We start from the raw sequence: 19,249 nt of genomic DNA, 5'->3' as shown, positions 1-19,249 counted from the left end.
GACTGGGTTCAAAAACAGCCTACAGAAAATGGACCCTGATTTATGAAAGTATGATAGCTTATGAAAAGAAGGGTTGTAAAGAGATAGCTTCGAATTTGAGGGTATCAAAACCAAAGCAAAATATGGTGAAAGTAAAAATAAAACAGATAAACCCCATAATTTATTATACCATACCTGTTCACACTGAAACACTTATCACAATATTCTGTGGGTTTATATTAAAAAACCTTTTTAAACTTTGTGGCATATTTCCATTCTATGGAGGTAAGGTGCGAACGAACACTCCATAATTTTATTATATTATATTTCTTCAAACTGAAACATAATTATCAAAGTATACTTACGCAGATAGATATGAAAAGTTTTTATTAAAGTTTGTGCCTGTTTCCATTCTATGGAGGCCAGGCGTGAACGCAGACCCCACAATTTTATTATACCATCCCTATTTAAGTTAAAACATACTTATCAAAGTATTCTTATGTACATCTATATCAAAACCAATTGTAAACGTTTTTTTTTAATTTTAAAATTTTTTATTTCCATACTTTGTGGATCAGGCGCGAACGCAGACCCCATAATTTTAATGAATCACCGTTCTGCCAGATCAAACATACCCATTCCTGTGTCTCGATACATCTTCTATCATTATATGTAATCAGTTTTTAAAAATAGTCAACCATATAGGAGCCTATTCGTGACCACACACACACACACACACACACACACACACACACACACACACACACACACACACACACACACATTCAGCTTTATATATATATATATATATATATATATATATATATATATATATATATATATATATATATAGCAATTAGAAATAATCCACTTTCTTAGAAGAATAGCTTCAATAGCTTCGTGATTCAGATATATTTTCTCCACATACGAGTTCTCATCCATCTCCATCGTCTTACACTTCTTGCACCCACTGCGTATATATATATAGGAAAAAAGAAAAGTCCTAGTGGTTCCTGGATTTCCTAGCCGTGAAAATGCAATGTGTTTTTTTTCTGTAGGGGTTTAACTTTCATAAACTGTTTTCAGAAAGTTGAATCGCTTCTGAATACTGTCCTGATGTCATATGGACTACATATTCTTTGAACTTTTTCCGACAAGCCCTGCATATATGGTATATAAAATGTGGTGAGTTTCCGAAAGTGTCCTTTGGCGTCTGGTCCAGATTTCTTGAAGTTGATGTTAAGCTCTCTGAATAGTTGTTTTGGTGGAGGGTCTCAACGGGCTGTCGTCAAGTAGAAGGAATTAACAGCAAGAGGAGAACGAGAAGGAAAATAAAGAGACAAAATCCACACTCGCTATCGTAACAAAGGATGCAAGCTGTGGTTTGTATAAACGTCTAAGAGTGAATGTTACCAAAACCAAAGTGATGATCAGTAATGATAGTGTTGGAAATCCACCTCCCAAAGAGAAAATTCTTTGATTCAGTTTGTGAAAAATAAATTAGAATCAATTCTAATTTCTTGAATTTATAAGCGTTGTGTAAACAATAAGTAACCTTGAGCTTCAGTGCAACTATACACTTTTATTTCATCTCTCAAACAACGCGTGCATTTTCTGTATTGTTATGCAACGAGTCGAATTGTTGTTTTGGATTCATTTGTCCTAGTTCCTTCCTTTGGGTACCTTCATTTTATTATGAATTTTATCGCCAATAAAATGTTCCATTCTCACATATGAGCAATAATTCTCAAAGGTAAGTGCCAAAACAGCTTTTTGGGAAGAAAGAAACGAAAACTTTGTATATAATTAAATTTTCTGATTGGCTGAAAGAAACTGCTGATTGGCGATTTTGTCCAATCAGAAGTCGATGTGTAAATACAACATTTCTGTTGCTGCTGCTGCTGCTTTTGAACAACTAAAACAAAATATACTTTTATAACAATTTAGTTCAACTACGAAGCCTCTGTTCAGTCTCAAGAGACAATGGATTATCCCGTAAGCGTAGTTGCGTATACTATTTAAAATTTTAAAATCCCATAAAAGTAAGACATGTTAATTTCAACTGGCGGCATGCGCGTAAATGAATACGTATGAAAATATGTGGCTTTGTTAAGTGGGATGTGCATGATGCCTTGCCAGGTGTTGTGTTTAGAGACCCCTGAAAATATCTCGTTATGCGTGTGCTGTTTTGCTCCAAGCAGCCCCCACCCCTAAAAATCAACAGAGATTAAACCATTCTTGTAACGATCCCGTTCCTGTTGATTTTGCGGTGGGAGCTTAGTTGTGAACACTTCTAGGAGGTCTATCCTACCAGGCTTGCCCCTCTCTCTTTGAGAAAGGGTTACTTTATTGCTAATCGCCTGAGGCGCCCTTACTGGAGAATGCCGATGAGGCTGCCCAGACACTGTTGCAGGCCAGAGTGCTCTTCCTCGGGGGCGCTAACTTCTCACTTTCACTTTCCGACTCTGGTGTCTAAGTTTTTGCAGTGGAAGAGAATTAAACAACCTTTGCTCCAAACAGCCCGGACAAGACTGTCGTACGCACTAATAATAATTTGACAAAAATAAATAAAATGAAAGTAAATTACTCCCAGACACCGCCGGGTAGGTACTACCTGTAATAAATAAAACTTTTAATGATGATAGCTACCAATTGTTGTATGATATTTAAATACCGTCACGATACGGTTGCTATCTATCCACGTTGCTATGACGCGTCTTAGATTGTTTTCAGTGTTTGGTCTTATCTTCGCCGTTTTTAACTGGTTTGTGCATGTCATTATTAGTGACAACAATCGCCGGTTCAGTCAGGCGACTTGTCCGAATAAAGCAGGGGCCTTTCTTTCCCTTCTCTACTGTTATTATTTAATCAAAACCCGGGCCAGATCTTGCGTATTTAATCGATTTTGAAGCTTCTTCTCAATTACTTATTGGATTTTGTGGGTCGAATAACTAATATCAATGATAACAAAATACTCTTCTCTGACCATAAGTTGTTGCTGTTATTATTATTATTATTATTATTATTATTATTATTATTATTATTATTATTATTATTATTATTATTATTATTATTTATAACGATTATTGTTTTATTAATTAATTAATTGCCTGAAATAAACATTTTGTTTATATTTTCTTTTCTTTTTTTGGGGAGGGAGTTCAATGACAACACGACATATGGCACGTATACATTAAAACAAAAGTAAAAGATATTCAAAATGATACACCATTTTAGTGATGGAGTTGAACAGTATGTGCTCCTGATAAAATTGATTTTAGGTTTTTAAATTTTATTGTTAATTTTCTGCTTGATTTTTTAAAGAAGAAGAAGAACAAGAAGAAGAAGAAGAAACACCTTTTTTTAAAAGTTAAATCTGCTTAGAGCTCGTAGAATGAAAGATTGGTTCTTTTTAAATAATTAGCAGATGATTTCATTAATTAATTAATTTTAATTAATTAATTATCTATTTATTTTTACTTAAAAAAGATTTAAAAAAACACAAGAAAGAAAGACTGCATAGCTTCACTTTAACCGTGGAACACATTACCGCGAGTCTGCTTCCCTGAAGTCTACGACATAGCTGTTTCCAAGTCCAGTGCCAACAAGTATTTCTCACAAATCGTCTCATTAGTAATCAAACTTAATTAAGTGCATTGATTAATTTTGGCTGACACTCGCACCATCTCATTAACTCATATCCTCGAGTGGCGTTTGACCTTGATAACTGATGACACAGCAATAAAAAAAATATACTAATTTTTTCCTACGTAAAATTTCACCTTTTCAGAAAAAAAAAATACCGAAACAAGTGAGAGCCAATTATTGGTCTACACGGTAAAAAAAAAAAAAAAAAGAAAAAGCCAAGAAGAAAGGTACCACATATTTTGGAGCACCGTTTTCGCCCACAGACATGTCAAGAAAAGTAGTGACCTCTCGGAGTTCAACCTACGATGAAAACGAACCCTTTGATGTTTGGGCTGAAGAGATTCCAGACGATGCCTCCATTACAGATCTCTGCGACTGCGGGTGAGTGAAACATACACTTTAATTTATCGAATTTTTTTTTACCGGCGTTCCCTCAAAATGCACAGAGAGGAATATTTTTCAATATCCACATAAATACGTTTAATCTTTAACCAAGACTCATCATTGTGACTACATATAACTGTACTCCCACCGTCACTTTATTTATACACATAAAATTAGTTAAATATATATATTTATACATTTGTATGTACAGGCGTCACTCCTTGGCAAATTAACTGATTATTATTAAGTTTTGAACACAGCTTCTAAGCGTAAGAGTGTGTAATGTAAGCTGTATTTAGTTTAATGTAGTTTAACACAAAGGAAAGAAATGGGAGGTGGAAGGCTTTCGTGAAAATATACCTTAATAATCCAATATATAAAAGGCTATATGTCTGTCTGTCTGCCTCCATGTTTTCAAACTCCATCTCCTCCGAAACTAAAAGTCGCAGAGCGGCGCTAGGGGCCTCAAATGATTTTAACAGACCGTTCTTTTATGGATCTTTAAACCGGTTAAAATAGTTTTTTAAGGGGTCAAAATGGGTCAAAATTGAAAAAATGGTTATAGATTTTGTACTTTGATCTTAGTTTATTTTTAATTTTTAATCAGTTCGTATGTGTGCCAGTTGGTACAGTGGTGACGTCATCAGCTTTGAATGCTACCGTTTTGCTTTTGGTTTCGATTGTAGCTGATGGCACCCAAATACTTTTTTTTTTACTTTTGCAATCACGACTCTAAAAATATGAAAGCTGGACAAATTAAAATATCATATTTAAGCGTATTTTACGATCCCCCACCCCTAGTATATTATATAAGGTGTCACTTTTAATCTGTATAAGTTAACAATGGTGGCTTAATGCCTTAGCATCTTTATTTTTATCTTGTCTTATTTTGATTTTACTTTAAATTTACTATGTATGATAGTTTATATATATATATATATATATATATATATATATATATATATATATATATATATACTAGCAGTTCCGCCTGGCTGTGCTCGGGAAATATGCACGGTTCATAACTTTATGTGCATATGCATATATATATATTAAAAAGTTTGACTCATGTCCAGGTAACCTACATCTAAAATTTCAAGTGTTTAGACCCAAACTTGGCGGAGGAGTTTGTTAGAGTCTGCAAAGGTCAACTCTTTCAACTTTGACCTCTTGGTAGCCAAATTTTCGCCTAAAAACTGATTAAAAAGTTTGCTGCATGTCTAAATATCCTTTATGTAAAATTTCAAATGTTTAGACCCAAAATTGGCTGAATAGTTTGCTAGAGACCGCAAATCATTTGTACTTTGACCACTTGGTAGCCAAATTTTCGACCAAAAACCAATTAAAAAGCTTGCCCTATTTCTAAATACAATTTATGTAAAATTTCAAATGTTTAGACCAAAAGTTGTCCGAGAAGTCAAATTTTTTAAAACTTTGATCCCAATTTTGACCCCTTAATATTTATGGTTTTGGGCTCAAATCAAATTAAAAAGTTTGATCCATTTCCAAGTAACCTACATCTAAAATTTCAAGTGTTTGGACCCAAAACTGGCGGAGGAGTTTGGTACAGTTTTCAAATGTCAAGTCATTGAACTTTGACCCCTTGACAGCCAAATTTCTGACTGAACAACGATTAAAAAGATTTTCCAAAATCTCAATGACCCTTATGTCAAATCTCGAGTCTGTAGATTGGAAATTGGCAGAGTAGTTTGGAAGGAAAATGTACACACATACACACACGCACGCACACACACACACACATACACACACAAAGTTTCTTTTATATCTGTGTGTGTATATATTTCACTTTATATGTGTGTTATCTGCATATTTATAAAGGCACATGTGTATATAAAATGAGGTATGTATACATGTTGTTATATTTGTATGTACAGGATTAACTCCTAAATTAATTAACCGATCAGTTGCTAGGCGTAAAGAGCCATAATGTGGTTTATATTTAGTTGAATTTAATATTTTATTAAAAGGGGGTCGAAATACTTCATGAAAATTCAGATACCTCCGATTTTTATGAAATTTTAACAATAAGTATTAGACATTAATTAATAGATATTCGGTAAATTTTAATTTCTTTGAAGTATTTTAAAAGAGTTTTGGAGGCATAATATGGGCACAACCTCCTATTTGAAAATTCTAATATTTCAGATTTGCATCAAATTTGATCAACAGTCACCAATTAAACACGATTCTCTGCATTTCATTTCTTCGTAAGAGACCTTAAGCTTAAGCCTTACATTTTAGACATTTTCTAGAATCAAAATTATCTAATAGATTTCGATAAAACATGGAATAAGAAGTCTAAACGTAAGTTTTTCAAACAAAATTGCATAATTTGGATTTTTTGTTTGTTTGTTATAATCGATGCTAATAAACACGTACTTTCTAATCCATATGCGTTTACTGTCTAATTATCTTGTTAACATTCTTAAGATCTTTCTCTAGTAATGGCATAAAAAAAATAACAAATATATGCTCCCCCTTCCCCCAAGGCTGGGAAATTTATATAATTGTGAAAGAACTACATACAGCACGTAGTTAAAGCAAAATAAATCGTTTTCAATTATTAAAATAATTTCCAACGTCGTTGATAATGTTTACCCATTTCTTCTTGATTATCGCTTATATTTGGATTCATGCTTTGAAGCATGACGCAAATCATAAATCTATGACGTCACGCCAAAGCTGCAATTAGTAAGGTAATTATAAGAAAGCCTAGTTAGTAAAACCACCAACTGAAAAAGATCTCAAGGTTTCAGTTTCGGTTTCCGGTTGTGGCATCTGCTTTATTTATTGGGAATTTATTATTTACTATTAATGCAATAATTTTAGTTTCTAAAAGTTGTTAGGATTTGTGAGATTTTGATATGAAACAAATTCTGCAATATATCTATTATTTTTAACAAAATTTTGACTGATAGTTGTACGGACAAAATATCTATTTATATAAGACTAGCCTGGGTGCCCAGCGTTCCACCCGATATGATGACTTGCAAAAATGGCTTGCAAAAAATCGACCCCCTCCTTGTAGAAAATTGCCCAGTTGAGGATGAAGGAATTAATGTTTATAGGCAATTTTTCGATATTTGTTGTCCGAGATATTGAGCTTCAAAATGATACTGATCTTGTGAAAATTTGTCGCCTCTGTCGAAAGTTTTAGGCAGATATACATACATACATACATACAGACATACATACATACATTTAAACAGACAAGTGAGATTTATATTATAGACTAGTGGGGGTGCCCGGCGTTGCCCGGGTGTTTGGAGGTGTGTGTTGAGAAAAAAAAAAGTGTTAGTAGGCAGGCAGGCTCGAACCCATGATGCGAAGGCAGAAAATAAAGTGAAAGAAAACCTAATGTCTTCCAACTTTGATGCCACAGGAAGTGTAAAGTGTTCGCATTTAGCGATGTCATTCAAAAAGTTGACTTGCAGAAATGGATAGTTAAGTGAATGAGTTCACGCAGGTGCAGAAATGAACGTCTGGCTGCAGGCCAGTTAAGCTGTCTGCCCATAATTGTTTCGCCACAATGTTAGGGAAAACCAGCTACTCACAAAAAGGGAGAGCTCTGGAAGTGTCTAAATGAAGAGCAATTGTCTGATATGATGTGTTTCGCCCCACATTTTATCAAAGCTAATTGCCTTTCTGGATGTCTCGGCCAGAAGGCCAGGGTATTTATTTGCTCCCCCACCGAGCAAATTAGGCACAAGGCCGATTTTTAATGTGAGGAGTGAAGGGGAAATGGGGACCAACTCCCCGGGGATTAGGGGAGCTGGATAGTGACAATTGGTATGAAGGGTTGCCCCTACATTGACCAAGGTTTTATATGTGATGGAAACCCCACATATAGTCTTTGCTTGCAGTATTTGCAGGAACAGATACTACACTTTGAGATATTAAATCCTTTATTCATGTTAAAAATACATTGAAAATCAACACTGAACAAAAAACTTAGGCACATGGCCAACTCAAAAGATGGGATTGTTGGTGTCGTTGGTCATCCTTGTCACTCCAGAACTAAACAAAATCAAAAGTTTCTCCCAGCTAGTATCTTCTTTCACCATAATACTTCATTCACCCTTTCATACTGGGGGGCATCCTACTTAACTCCCAATTTTTAAAACATTTTTTATTGACGTGTAGAAACAAAAAAGATAGCAATAAAAATGGTACAATAATTCATTAGTGTCGAGGGCGGGGGGGATAAAAAAGGGGAGGTGATTAGTAGGACCCTACCAACCCCGCCTAGTTAATAGATAGACTGCCCGTTCCACTAGGTTTGTAAAAGGAACCTGGCTTCTGCGAGTCAGTCTCTAAGTGGGGATGCCCTCTAGATGGGAGTGAATGGAGAAAAGAAAATTCTGTGGGTAAAGAATGGGGGTTAGTTGTATTTCTTTCTCTCCAAGATGGGTGAAATTTAGAGGAGGGGGTGAAAACAAAAATTGCAAGAAGGAAGGGGTGGGGATCTTGGAGGCTTCCCAATCAGGGAGGGATGGAACACACACTCAGCTAGCTGAGAGGCTATTTATTAAATTTTACTTTACGGAACTGCGCGTTCCACACCTAGGCGGGGAAAACGTGTTAAAATTTGGCTCCTCTTCGTACACACAGACTTGCTACCTGTATCCATCAGCCTTCTTCTATCACCTCTGATCTTCACCCATACTTTGATCTCGCCCCGAAGGCCAAGAACAACCCACCGGCCGTGTGTCAGGTAGTTTGATTTGTTTCAATCAGTTTTGCTTTATTTATATGAGAAAGAGAAACAAACACGGGGAACTAGGGATTTTTTAAAAAGTCAGTCAAAATAAAGATAGAGATGACGTCCATTCTCGAATCGTAGATATTATAATTTTGGAAGTATAAGGAAAGTTCTCTAAAATAGTAACCTCGTCGAGAACTCCGACGAAAAAAGCCATTCATGGACATACAAAAACACACGGCCGTTTTGCTTTTTATATATGCAGATAAGTTATTTGATTTTAGACTGGGGGCTGAGTCTACTACATAAATAGAATGACAAAATGATCCTTTGGCTTGCACACTAAAGAAAAGCACATTTCTAATGACTATATTTTCTTGGTCATGTACATAACACAGTTCAGTTGTACTACAGGAACTGTAGGAATATCACTATCTTTCCGTTTGCTACTTCCTCCTCCTCCTTCTCCTCTTCCATCCTATTTTGATATTTAAGGTGTTGCAAGTATCCTGGGTTCCACAATAAGCAACACCTTCTGCTCAGTGGTGTGCAAAAGAAGGGGAAAGTGGCAGTGCCCCCGGGCACTTAACTTATGAGTGGGGTATCCAAGTATATTCAAGCTATCTCTCTCTCCCATTTTTCTTATCTACATCCTTCCTACCACAGAAAGATGTGACACAAGGTTAGAAGGTCAGGGAGAGTCAAGCCAGCGCCCCTAAAGGAGGAACACTCTGGCCTATTAAAAATTGCTTAGGCAGCTCTGTCAGCATTCCCTGATAGGAGCGTTTCAAGTAGTAAACAATAAACTTACCCAGACCAAAAGACGGGGAGGGGAACGGCCTGGGAGGGAAGGCCTCTTAGAACTGCACAGGATCAAAGCATGTCTCAGTTAACAGGGACAAATCTATTTCAATATTGGTTGAGACTCTATTTGCTTTGGTGCTGATGGAAAACCCTCAGCAAAAAGTATATTATTTCTCAGTCTTAGGACTTATACTTGAATCTTTGGGGTATACAGTCAAGGAGGCATTATTAGATCTTTGCACACCCCAATGTCGTCTGGTCCAAAAGTTTGACATCAGTCAGATTGCATGCATTCATATCATTTCTTATATATTCGAGACATGTCTTCCTCTGTCTCCCACAATTTTTTGATAAAATTGGTTCTTAGTCTGAAATAGTACTTTTTGTCCTGAAATTAAATTCAAATTTATTTTTTAATGTCTATGAAGTTGAATTTATATTCCAAATGTTTACCTGCCGCAAAAATTTTTCATTAATTTCTTATTAAATTATCGACTAGTACGTTTTAATATCTTCATTTTGCATTCAATTGACTGAATTACTTTTAATTTTTTTGTGTATGTAAAAAGAATTTTCAAAGTTTATTTTGTGTTACAAAGCTTTTTTTTTATTATGTGTGCGTCATGAAATTTTAAAGCATCAAAAATATTTGGATTTAAGAAAAACAAAACAATAAAAATAAAACATGATTAAAACAAGTGAATTAAAATTAGATTTTGAAGACTTTAAAACGTAAATTGGAATTTCAAGACAAAGAATACAATTTAATATGGGCAAAAAGTAATCGAAATGAAATGCTTTAATGGTTCCTTATAGTTCAATTGAACCTAGAATATTTACCTCTTACTAAGAGTTCAATTTCAGAAAAGATGTCAACTAAAGCAATCAAATTGTTATTCATATTTACAGTGTTTTGTAGATGATTGGGCAACGTCCCCCCATATATGTTCTATCACAGGAGTCTCTAAACTACAGTCCGCGGGCCAGATCTAGATTGTCAAATATTTTAATCCGGCCTGCCAAATTCTTTAATCCAACCCGCCAAATTCTTTAATCCAACCCGCCAAATTCTTTAATCTGGCCCGCCAAATTCTTTAATATGGCCTGCCAAATTCGTTAATCTGGCCTGCCAAATTCATTAATCCAGCCTGCCAAATTCATTAATCCAGTCCACCAAATTCTTTAATCTGGCCTGCCAAATTCGTTAATCCAGCCTGCCAAATTCGTTAATCCAGCCTGCCAAATTTGTTAATCCAACCCGCTAAATTCTTTAATCCGTTTTGCTAAATTTTTTAATCCAACCTGCCAAATTCTTTAATTTGACCCGCTAAATTCTTTAATCTGGCCCACCAAATTCTTTAATCTGGCCCACCAAATTCTTTAATCTGGCCCACCAAATTCTTTAATCCCGCCGTGGAGCTCTTATGGAAAACGTAAAAACATTCAAGAAAATTTTTTTTTAAATGGAAATGTATGAAAATAGTATGGCGGTTTTTCTTTTTGTTCAGAAAATGATTAAAAGAATGAGGTTTTATAGAACCAGTTTCACTAAAAAGCAAAGCTAATGAGCAAAACACTATAAAAGACGTCCAGGTCATTTTTTTTTTTTATTATTTTGACCTATGTAGCTCTAAAACATCAGTAATATGCCCATTGCCCTGTTCGAAAACTTTAGGGACCCCTGTTCTGTTATATAAACAAATACATGAAGCTAAGATAAGTGTCTAACTGTATCGAGGGCGACATAAAAAAGAAAAAAAAAAAAGAAAAAAAGAAAGGAAAATCCGCACAAAAATTACATCTAACAATATATACCATGCTTTAATCATGCACTCATATACATATTCACACGCCAGAGAGACCTAAGAACTAATTATCCCCCTTTCCATCACGTTAGGGGGCGCTAAGATCTAGACTATAAAATCTGAAACACAAAGAGATTCTTGCTCATTCTTCTTTTGCGCCTCGCCCGAAACATATGCGCATAATAGATACACGAAATTGAAGGCATGTGAGACACATCCTCTCAGCTTGTTCACAAACACCTTCACGCACTCTTTTATGAGATTCTTAGAACTATGTACGCATTCTTACGCACATAATCTAAGACCAAACCATTCCAGGTTTGCAGTAAGTTAATTCGCTTGGTTATGTAGAAAACGAAACAAAATACAAAAACAAACAAAAAACAAACAAAAAAACAAACAAAAAAAAACAAACAAAAAACAACGAAAAACAACGAAAAACAAACAAAAACAAAATCAAAAAACAAAAAAAAAACAAAAAACAAAACAAACGTATATGTAAATCTTTTATGAATACTAAAAGGATTTCATGAAGAATGTCTGATTTTATTGTCATATTAAATTTCGCTTGAATGACCATGTTACATCTGCGATAAATGTTAGTTAAAGAAAGCATCGTTTTAAAAGAATGAAAATTATGTTAATAGTTATTTTATAGTACAATGACATCTATTCATAAATATCTCTTTTCAATTAGTGACCATATTCCCCTTTAACATTTTATTAGCTATTTTAAAATGTATAACAATAGAGACGAATATGAAAAAAAAAAAAAAAAAGAACAAATTTCTTGGATGGTCCACTTTTAATGCTACCAAAAACAAAGCTCCTTTTCTTAACGAATAAAAAGCCTTTCAAACCACATGATTGTCACTGATATTTTCAGGCAACGTGAAGGGAAAAAGTCTGTACTAGAATGAGGTAAAAAATTGATGGTCACATTTAATGCTACCAAAACAAAGCTTCTTTCCTTTAACAACTATAAAAAAGACCGTTTCACCCAACGGTTGTCATGGCCGATAACAAGAGACAAGTATTGACACTTCTTCATCATCATCTGACATTCATCTGACATGGAAACATGAAGTGGAAAATTACCCCCAATTTGTAGTAGAAAGGTGTGGAAAATGGATGTTCACATTTAATAATAAAAAAAAGTTTTTTTTCGAAGCTCAGTCCTTGTTTGGCCGTTCTGGTGAGTCGGCCCAATTAATGTTCCTATTTACAATGCCTCCCCACAGGACAGAGTTAGACACCAGGGTCGTTTTTTAATGTGGAGAAAAGGAACAAAAATAAAAAATTGTCTCAGTCGTGAAGGATTTCTCCTCCACTGACAGAGAACAAGAAATTGAAGTGCAGCATCCGAAGAATAGATGCTACACTTTGATCTTGGCCCGTAAAAGAATAAAGCAAGAACGAACACAAGTCTTTGAGCTGCAATGTTGTAAACGTTTTTATTTTTATTTTGTCAGATTACTGCAATTAGAAAGAGAGAGAGAGAGAGAGAGAGAGAGAGAGAGAGAGAGAGAGAGAGAGAGAGAAGACACACAAACTTCCATAACAGACAACAGTCATCCATGTCAATGAAAACAGGAAGTAGATCTTGCATTTACTTTTGATAGCCTTGCAATTTTCGTTTCAACATTCTCAGGCAACATGAGTTGGAACAAGTACATAAAAGATGTTGCTAAGTCTTCTCTAGAGAAAGCAGACTGCTTCTACCAGGCTAGAAAACTTCTCATATCTTCCAGTATCCTATATCTCCATAAAAATACTATTATTTGCCCATATATGATGTATTATTGTTATATTTGGGTGTACCGACCACTAATCTCTCACTTTTGGACCCAGAATAGTCCCTTGCAGCACGTCGGCATTTATACTATTTACTCCAAACTTCTGCCCATCAACCACTACTTTTAAAAACTTATTAGAGAGGAAAGATTTAATTATTGAGAAGACATTTACAGATGTTCCATAGCTAGCAAACTTGTGAAATAAACCTTTGTGTCAAACCCTGTCAAAGGCTTTTGGTATATCAAGAGCTATCACTCTAGTAACGAAGCCCCCATCAATAGATTCACTGATATTGTGTGATATTACCGTCAGCACATCTTGATCTTGCAAGACGAAATCCATACTCAGCAAGTAGCTTATTTTTATTTGCCGTTTTTTTTTTCTCTTTTTTTTGCTAAGGTGGCTGACAACTTCTCAAGTTATCACAGATTCGAACAACTTATTCATGACATACATGAGACTCATTAGTCTGTACTGAAATGCAGAAGACCAATCTCCAATATTTATAAATACTTGACAGACTGACAAAGTTTTTTAAAATGGCGAAGTTTTTTTCTTTTGAGCAATGATTGAACAGGTTTGTAAGAATAAGAGATGGTTCCGGTTGCAGTTTTGTATTACTATGATTGGAATGCTGTCAGGATCAATTACCTTGCTGGCATCAGGGTATCATGAGAGTATCAAATTCACAAGTGGTTGCCAGTTGCTTGTATATCCTACTCAGAGGAGATTGATGATGGTAAGTTTTTGCAAGGAGGTGTCAACATCTTCTTACATACAGTACATGGTATTTCCAAATGGTCACCAATATGGTTCTGAACAGGGTCGACGTTGCTTAACTTTGGTAGTCGAACATAATAGTCAACAAGAATGAAAAACAAACCCGCCATATCCCAGATCCCAGCACATTACAGATTGAAGACCAAGTCGATACTAGTAAACTTTATAACACTTCTGCTTCTACAGATAATTTCCTATTTTTTTTTCCTATTTGGCTTTAGAAATACTATTTGTATTACTGTATTAATTTCAGTGATACCATCCTGTGATCACCGCTAAGTAGATCTAAGCTGAGCGACCTAATGGTAATCTAATACTTGTCATTCAGCAAATGACTGGAACATGCAAAACTGATATAGAATAAGTCCACCCATACACTTCTGGGCGGTGGACGACAGAACACAGAACCCATATCTATATCAAGCATATCAAATGTGCACAAAGAAGCAGGAGTAAACGACGAGGTGTGTCATTAGAGTCATCAACAGTCATCAGAAGCTTTGACTCGCGTCCCAATTTATTAATCGTTAATTTATTTCAAGTACGTGCCACAGAACGAATACTGCAGCAAGGTTATACGTGGGTGTGTGAAAATAATGTAACAAGCGGTATTTCCCATGTAAGGTTAAACTTAAGCAGAGTGGAAAATTCCATTAGAAATCAAATTAGTGGTTAGCAGTACGTGTCAGGACATGACGTCACGGACAGGAAGTCTGAAATGTGACATGGCAAAGAAGAAAATAAGTTCCGACATTTTTTTTTTACCTGTGATCTTATTGTGTTTGGACGCTCTGTCTTTGCTGTTCTAGCGAATGGGCCGGAGGAAACCCAATTAATGTTGTAAAAGAATAAAGCAAAAACATGAAACTGCAATGTTGTTAACTTTTTTATTTTGTAATATTATTGCAATTAGAGAGAGAGAGAGAGAGAGAGAGAGAGAGAGGGAGAGAGAGAGAGAGAGGGGGGGGGAGAGAGAAACTTTCATAGGAGACAAAATGTTAATGAAAATAGGAAATGGATCTTGCATTTACTTTTGCTAGCCTTGCAATATTTGTTTTTTTTTCTTAACAATAAAATCTTCAGATTCATATAATACTAGCTGTACCCTGCCACGCGTTGCTGTGGCTTAATTTCGTGTAATGGAAAATTCTAATAAAAAGAGAAAATACATGTTTCTTATATTCTTAGTACAGCAATCCACTCCAAAAAGTAAAAAAAAAAAAAAGGCGAAAATGAAAAAAAATATGGTACTCTTGCAGAATTGGATCTGGATCCTCGGGAGTTACCATCAATCATGGCTTGGGCTCGACCAACATTCAGTGGATTAAGCCGAAAGTTGCTAAACCATTGAAACGCTAAATAGTTTTCTTTTTTATTGTATTCAAAAATGTGAGTTTTTAATTAATATTTGGGTAAGGGGGTGTTACTATACACAGATTCGAAAAAGTGGTTCAAAAACGAATAAATGAAAGCAAAGGTAAGGTAAATTACGTTTCTATCTAACTGGATAATTTTTTTAGTGTTTTTATTTAATGTAAAATGTTTAATCGGCTCAAAAACGCAGTGTTTATCTATGTATTTGAAAAAGACGAATGGTCGCGTACTCTGTTGAATACGTTAAGTTTGGGAAAATCAGTTAAAAACTATACAAAACAATGTCAGACACCTACTGATTATATGTTATTATGGCATAAGCTGACATATTCGGTGGGTTTCTGATAGTATTTTGTTTAGTTTTTTAGTTTTAAATCATTTTCTCAAACTTAACATCATCAACAGTGTCCATCACCGTTTGTATTTTTCAAATTTCCAAGTTAAATTAAAGTTTTATGATATGTTTTTTTTATTCAATTATAAGGTTAAAGTACAGAATAGATACAAAACATCCTCCCCTCCCCATGTTAAGAATGGCTTTTTAAATAATAACGTTATTATTTCAGCACGGATCACTCTCTACATGAGTACCTAATATTTTTTTCAGCCATTCTTACCATAGAGAGGGAATGGTGTTTTGTAACTATTCTGTGCTTTTTTAACTAACAATTTATTATTAAAAAAAGATATTGTGAAATTATAAAAAAATAAAAAGATATTGTGAAAGTTGAATTTAACTTGAAAAAAAAAAACAACAACAATGTGAACGGCGCGTTCAACATTGTCGCCGGACCTTATTTGGCAATAAGGTCACGTGAGTCGATTAATGGGTGCTAATGCACTTACTGATCCGCGCTATTTTTTTGAAATCGTATTTCCAAGCTTAATTAAAGGTTTATGTTTTTTTTGGTATTTTTTTTTAGATTAGGTCCACCTCCACAACTTTCTTTTAAATGACGACTTTTAATGGTTTCCGACTATGCTGAATACAGAAATCGCATTGAAATTTTGCAGAAATAAGTAGTTATCGAGATATAGATAGTTGTTTTATGCATTGTATTATTTGGCGGCCATCTTTGTTACGCGCGTAGATTTGTTTATGACGCGCGCAAGCGTGTAAAAAAGACGGCTGCCAGAGATTACAATGCATTATACAAATTTTTAATATCTCGATAACTACGTATTTCTGCAAAATTTCAATGCGATTTCCGTATTCAGCATAGTCGAAAACCTACAAAAGTTGTCATTTAAAAGAAAATTGTGGAGATGGACCCATAACCTGTTAAGTGTTGAGACATTATGTTGAACAAAGATGGCGGCGAAGATTCAGTGCAGTTCTGATCTTGAGTATTAAGTAATTTTTAGTAACAAAGATGGCGGTGAAGAATCAGTGCAGTTCCGATCTTGAGTGTTAAGTAATTCCTAGTAACAAAGATGGCGGCGAAGAATCAAATGCAGGTTTGTGACAGGGACGACGGCGAACTGATTGAATCCAAAATTCAACAATTTTTATAGTAACTTTGGAAGCTTCTGATTAGTTGGGTTTTTTTTATAACTTGTGGTTATAAAAACGATCGTCAAAATCATTGGTGGCATACCCCATTAGGAGTCAAAAACATTTTAACAGAGTGGAACGTGGAGATTTCCAATCCTCTCATCATCATTCAACTGTCAATCTATCTATCTCATTAACAGTTATGGGTCGGGATGGTGGTCTAGTGGTTAATGACACAGACTGGCGACCTGGATGTCCCAAGTTCGAATTCAGTTCGTTCTCCAAAAATCACTTTCACTTAGGATATTGGCAATCTTCACGTGGTCCCTTCCCGTAATCTCTGATGTCTTTCTAAAAAGAATTCTGACCAGAAAAATATCGGAAAAACCAATGCCAACAATAGAATTTTCAGATTCATACGATATGACGCAGAGCGCTACGGATAAATTCATCTTTAGTTGACCTTTGACAACTAAATATTTTCGTTTACAAGCCAAATAGAAAAGTTACCAGCCAAACCCACATGATTTTTAGAATATGACATCTTTATTCTGTGACGAGTATGTACATCGTAAACATTTTTCTGTATTTTCTTTTATAAGTGTAATTCTAAATATACAACAAATTTTATGTTGATTCTTGAAAGTAGAAACATTCGAATTTCCTCAGATGTTTTTAAACAACCTTTGTTAAAAAAAAAGTATATTATTTTGTTAAACCTTTTATTGTCTAAATAATTTGACTTTTTTTTTTTAATAAAACGAGCAAAAAGTTGAAAAGATATTTTTCACGCAGTAATGAGCTTTTGGAATATTGTCAGTGAAAGAAATGCAATCGCCAAAAGATAAGCGTTTCATTATTTCTAATCGCCACTTTGAAAAATCACTCACAAATGCGACTGTTTCACTCGCAATGTAGAACCCTGTGACGATGATTAACCCTTATCTACGAGTGGTTTTTGGCGTTGATAAGTAGTGATTTATTAGTAAAAAAAGTGCTTCAATCTGCAGGTCAGCGTTGCCTTTTACCAACTGTTTAAACTTGACTGATTATTTCAAAATTCTGCTTTCTAACTTAACAAGTGATCTTGTTCGACCAATCACAGATTTGTATCTTTCACATCCCCTTTCTTTCTAACATAATTTTGTTTTTTTTTTATTCTCTTGTATGTTTTTAGGCACCACAAGAGAAAACGAATACGACCTAGAGTTAGTTATCTTCCACCACGAAAAAATATGGAGAAACTTCCCGAGACAAACTATGCATCGACGTTCAAAGCAGTTGCAGATCCGCGACCAAGATCCAGCAAACGACCCCCAATGTCACCCAGAAACCCGAATCCACCTAATATGTCTTTTGAAACCCATCAGAGGTCAGAGTACAAAAACTATGGTGAGATTGAACGACGCAAACCAATATATATGGTAAGAAAACACTCGTTTTTTTTTTGTTTTTTTTTTAGCAAGGAAATATCATGAGAGCATCAAATTCACAGGTGGTTCCCAGTTGCTTGTATATCCCAGAGATGATGATGTTAAGTTTTTGCAAGAAGACGTCAACGTCCTCTTCCATACAGCATATGGTATTCCCAAATGGTCACCCATCTCAACGTTGCTTAACTTCGTTGAACTATGTTATTTGCAATGTAATAATGCAATTAGTTACAAATTTATATTAAGAATTACATACTCCAACTCAGACAACTTCTCATATAAAACATTTATATTTCTCTTTGTCTGTCTGTTTATCTGTTTGTCTGCACATTCTACTTTTTCTCAGAAACTACTGGTTCGATCTTGTTGAAATTGTGTATGGAATTTTGTTATAAGGTGCAGTGATACTCGTTCGATTCACAGTTGTAACCTGTTGACTTAGAACGAGTGCTTTATGCCAAAATAATGGTTCAGTATCGTTAAATTTGTGTTCATTTTTGCATTAAATACTAATCCCTAAGTGTGAATCGAAAAGCTACCATAATACTTAGTTTGTTGCACCTTATTATATATAACAAAAGTATATACAAAATTTCAGCCAGATCGCCGAGTAGTTTCCGAGAAAAAGTGAAACAGATTGACAGATAGACAAAGAGAAATATACAGGGTGGTCGCTAGAAAAGCGGGAAATTTGCCAAACAACGATTTATTTTTACAAAGAATAATTTTTACAAGTCTATAACTTTTGCCCACTTTTATCGGACTAAAAAGTTAAGTAATACATGTTTTGAATTGAAAAATAGAATAGGAGCTGTTTACCTTAAATTTCAACTTATGCAAACAAACAAAAAACTTATATGACTTCACTGCATCCGGTCACCATCACATAGGTACAGCTAGTATTTAAATAAATGATTTGAAAATAGTCAGATGAACTGATCTTTAAATGTTTTAATAGAGTAGTGAAGGTAATAAAAATAAACGAATAAAAAGTTTATGGAAGTTAAGGAGAGAGTACATTTGGCCA

General features: G+C 34.8%; 1 protein-coding gene across 1 annotated transcript in view; it reads left to right on the top strand.

The window, feature by feature from the left end:
- The first annotated feature begins 2,738 nt into the window (after nucleotides 1-2,738).
- The window catches only part of LOC145277732 (uncharacterized), a 72,704-nt gene continuing 56,193 nt past the window's right edge, over nucleotides 2,739-19,249 (top strand). Inside the window, exons 1-2 of the mRNA XM_080129436.1 lie at nucleotides 2,739-4,008; nucleotides 17,967-18,213. Coding sequence (XP_079985562.1) covers nucleotides 3,893-4,008; nucleotides 17,967-18,213 — 363 coding nt within the window. The 5' untranslated portion in view covers nucleotides 2,739-3,892. The remainder of the gene's footprint in view (nucleotides 4,009-17,966; nucleotides 18,214-19,249) is intronic.

The sequence above is a fragment of the Euprymna scolopes genome, chromosome 6 (genome assembly GCF_053919585.1).
Source record: "Euprymna scolopes isolate OS-2025 chromosome 6, ASM5391958v1, whole genome shotgun sequence".
Taxonomy (NCBI): Eukaryota; Metazoa; Mollusca; class Cephalopoda; order Sepiida; family Sepiolidae; genus Euprymna; species Euprymna scolopes.
This window is presented reverse-complemented; position numbering and strand designations above follow the sequence as displayed.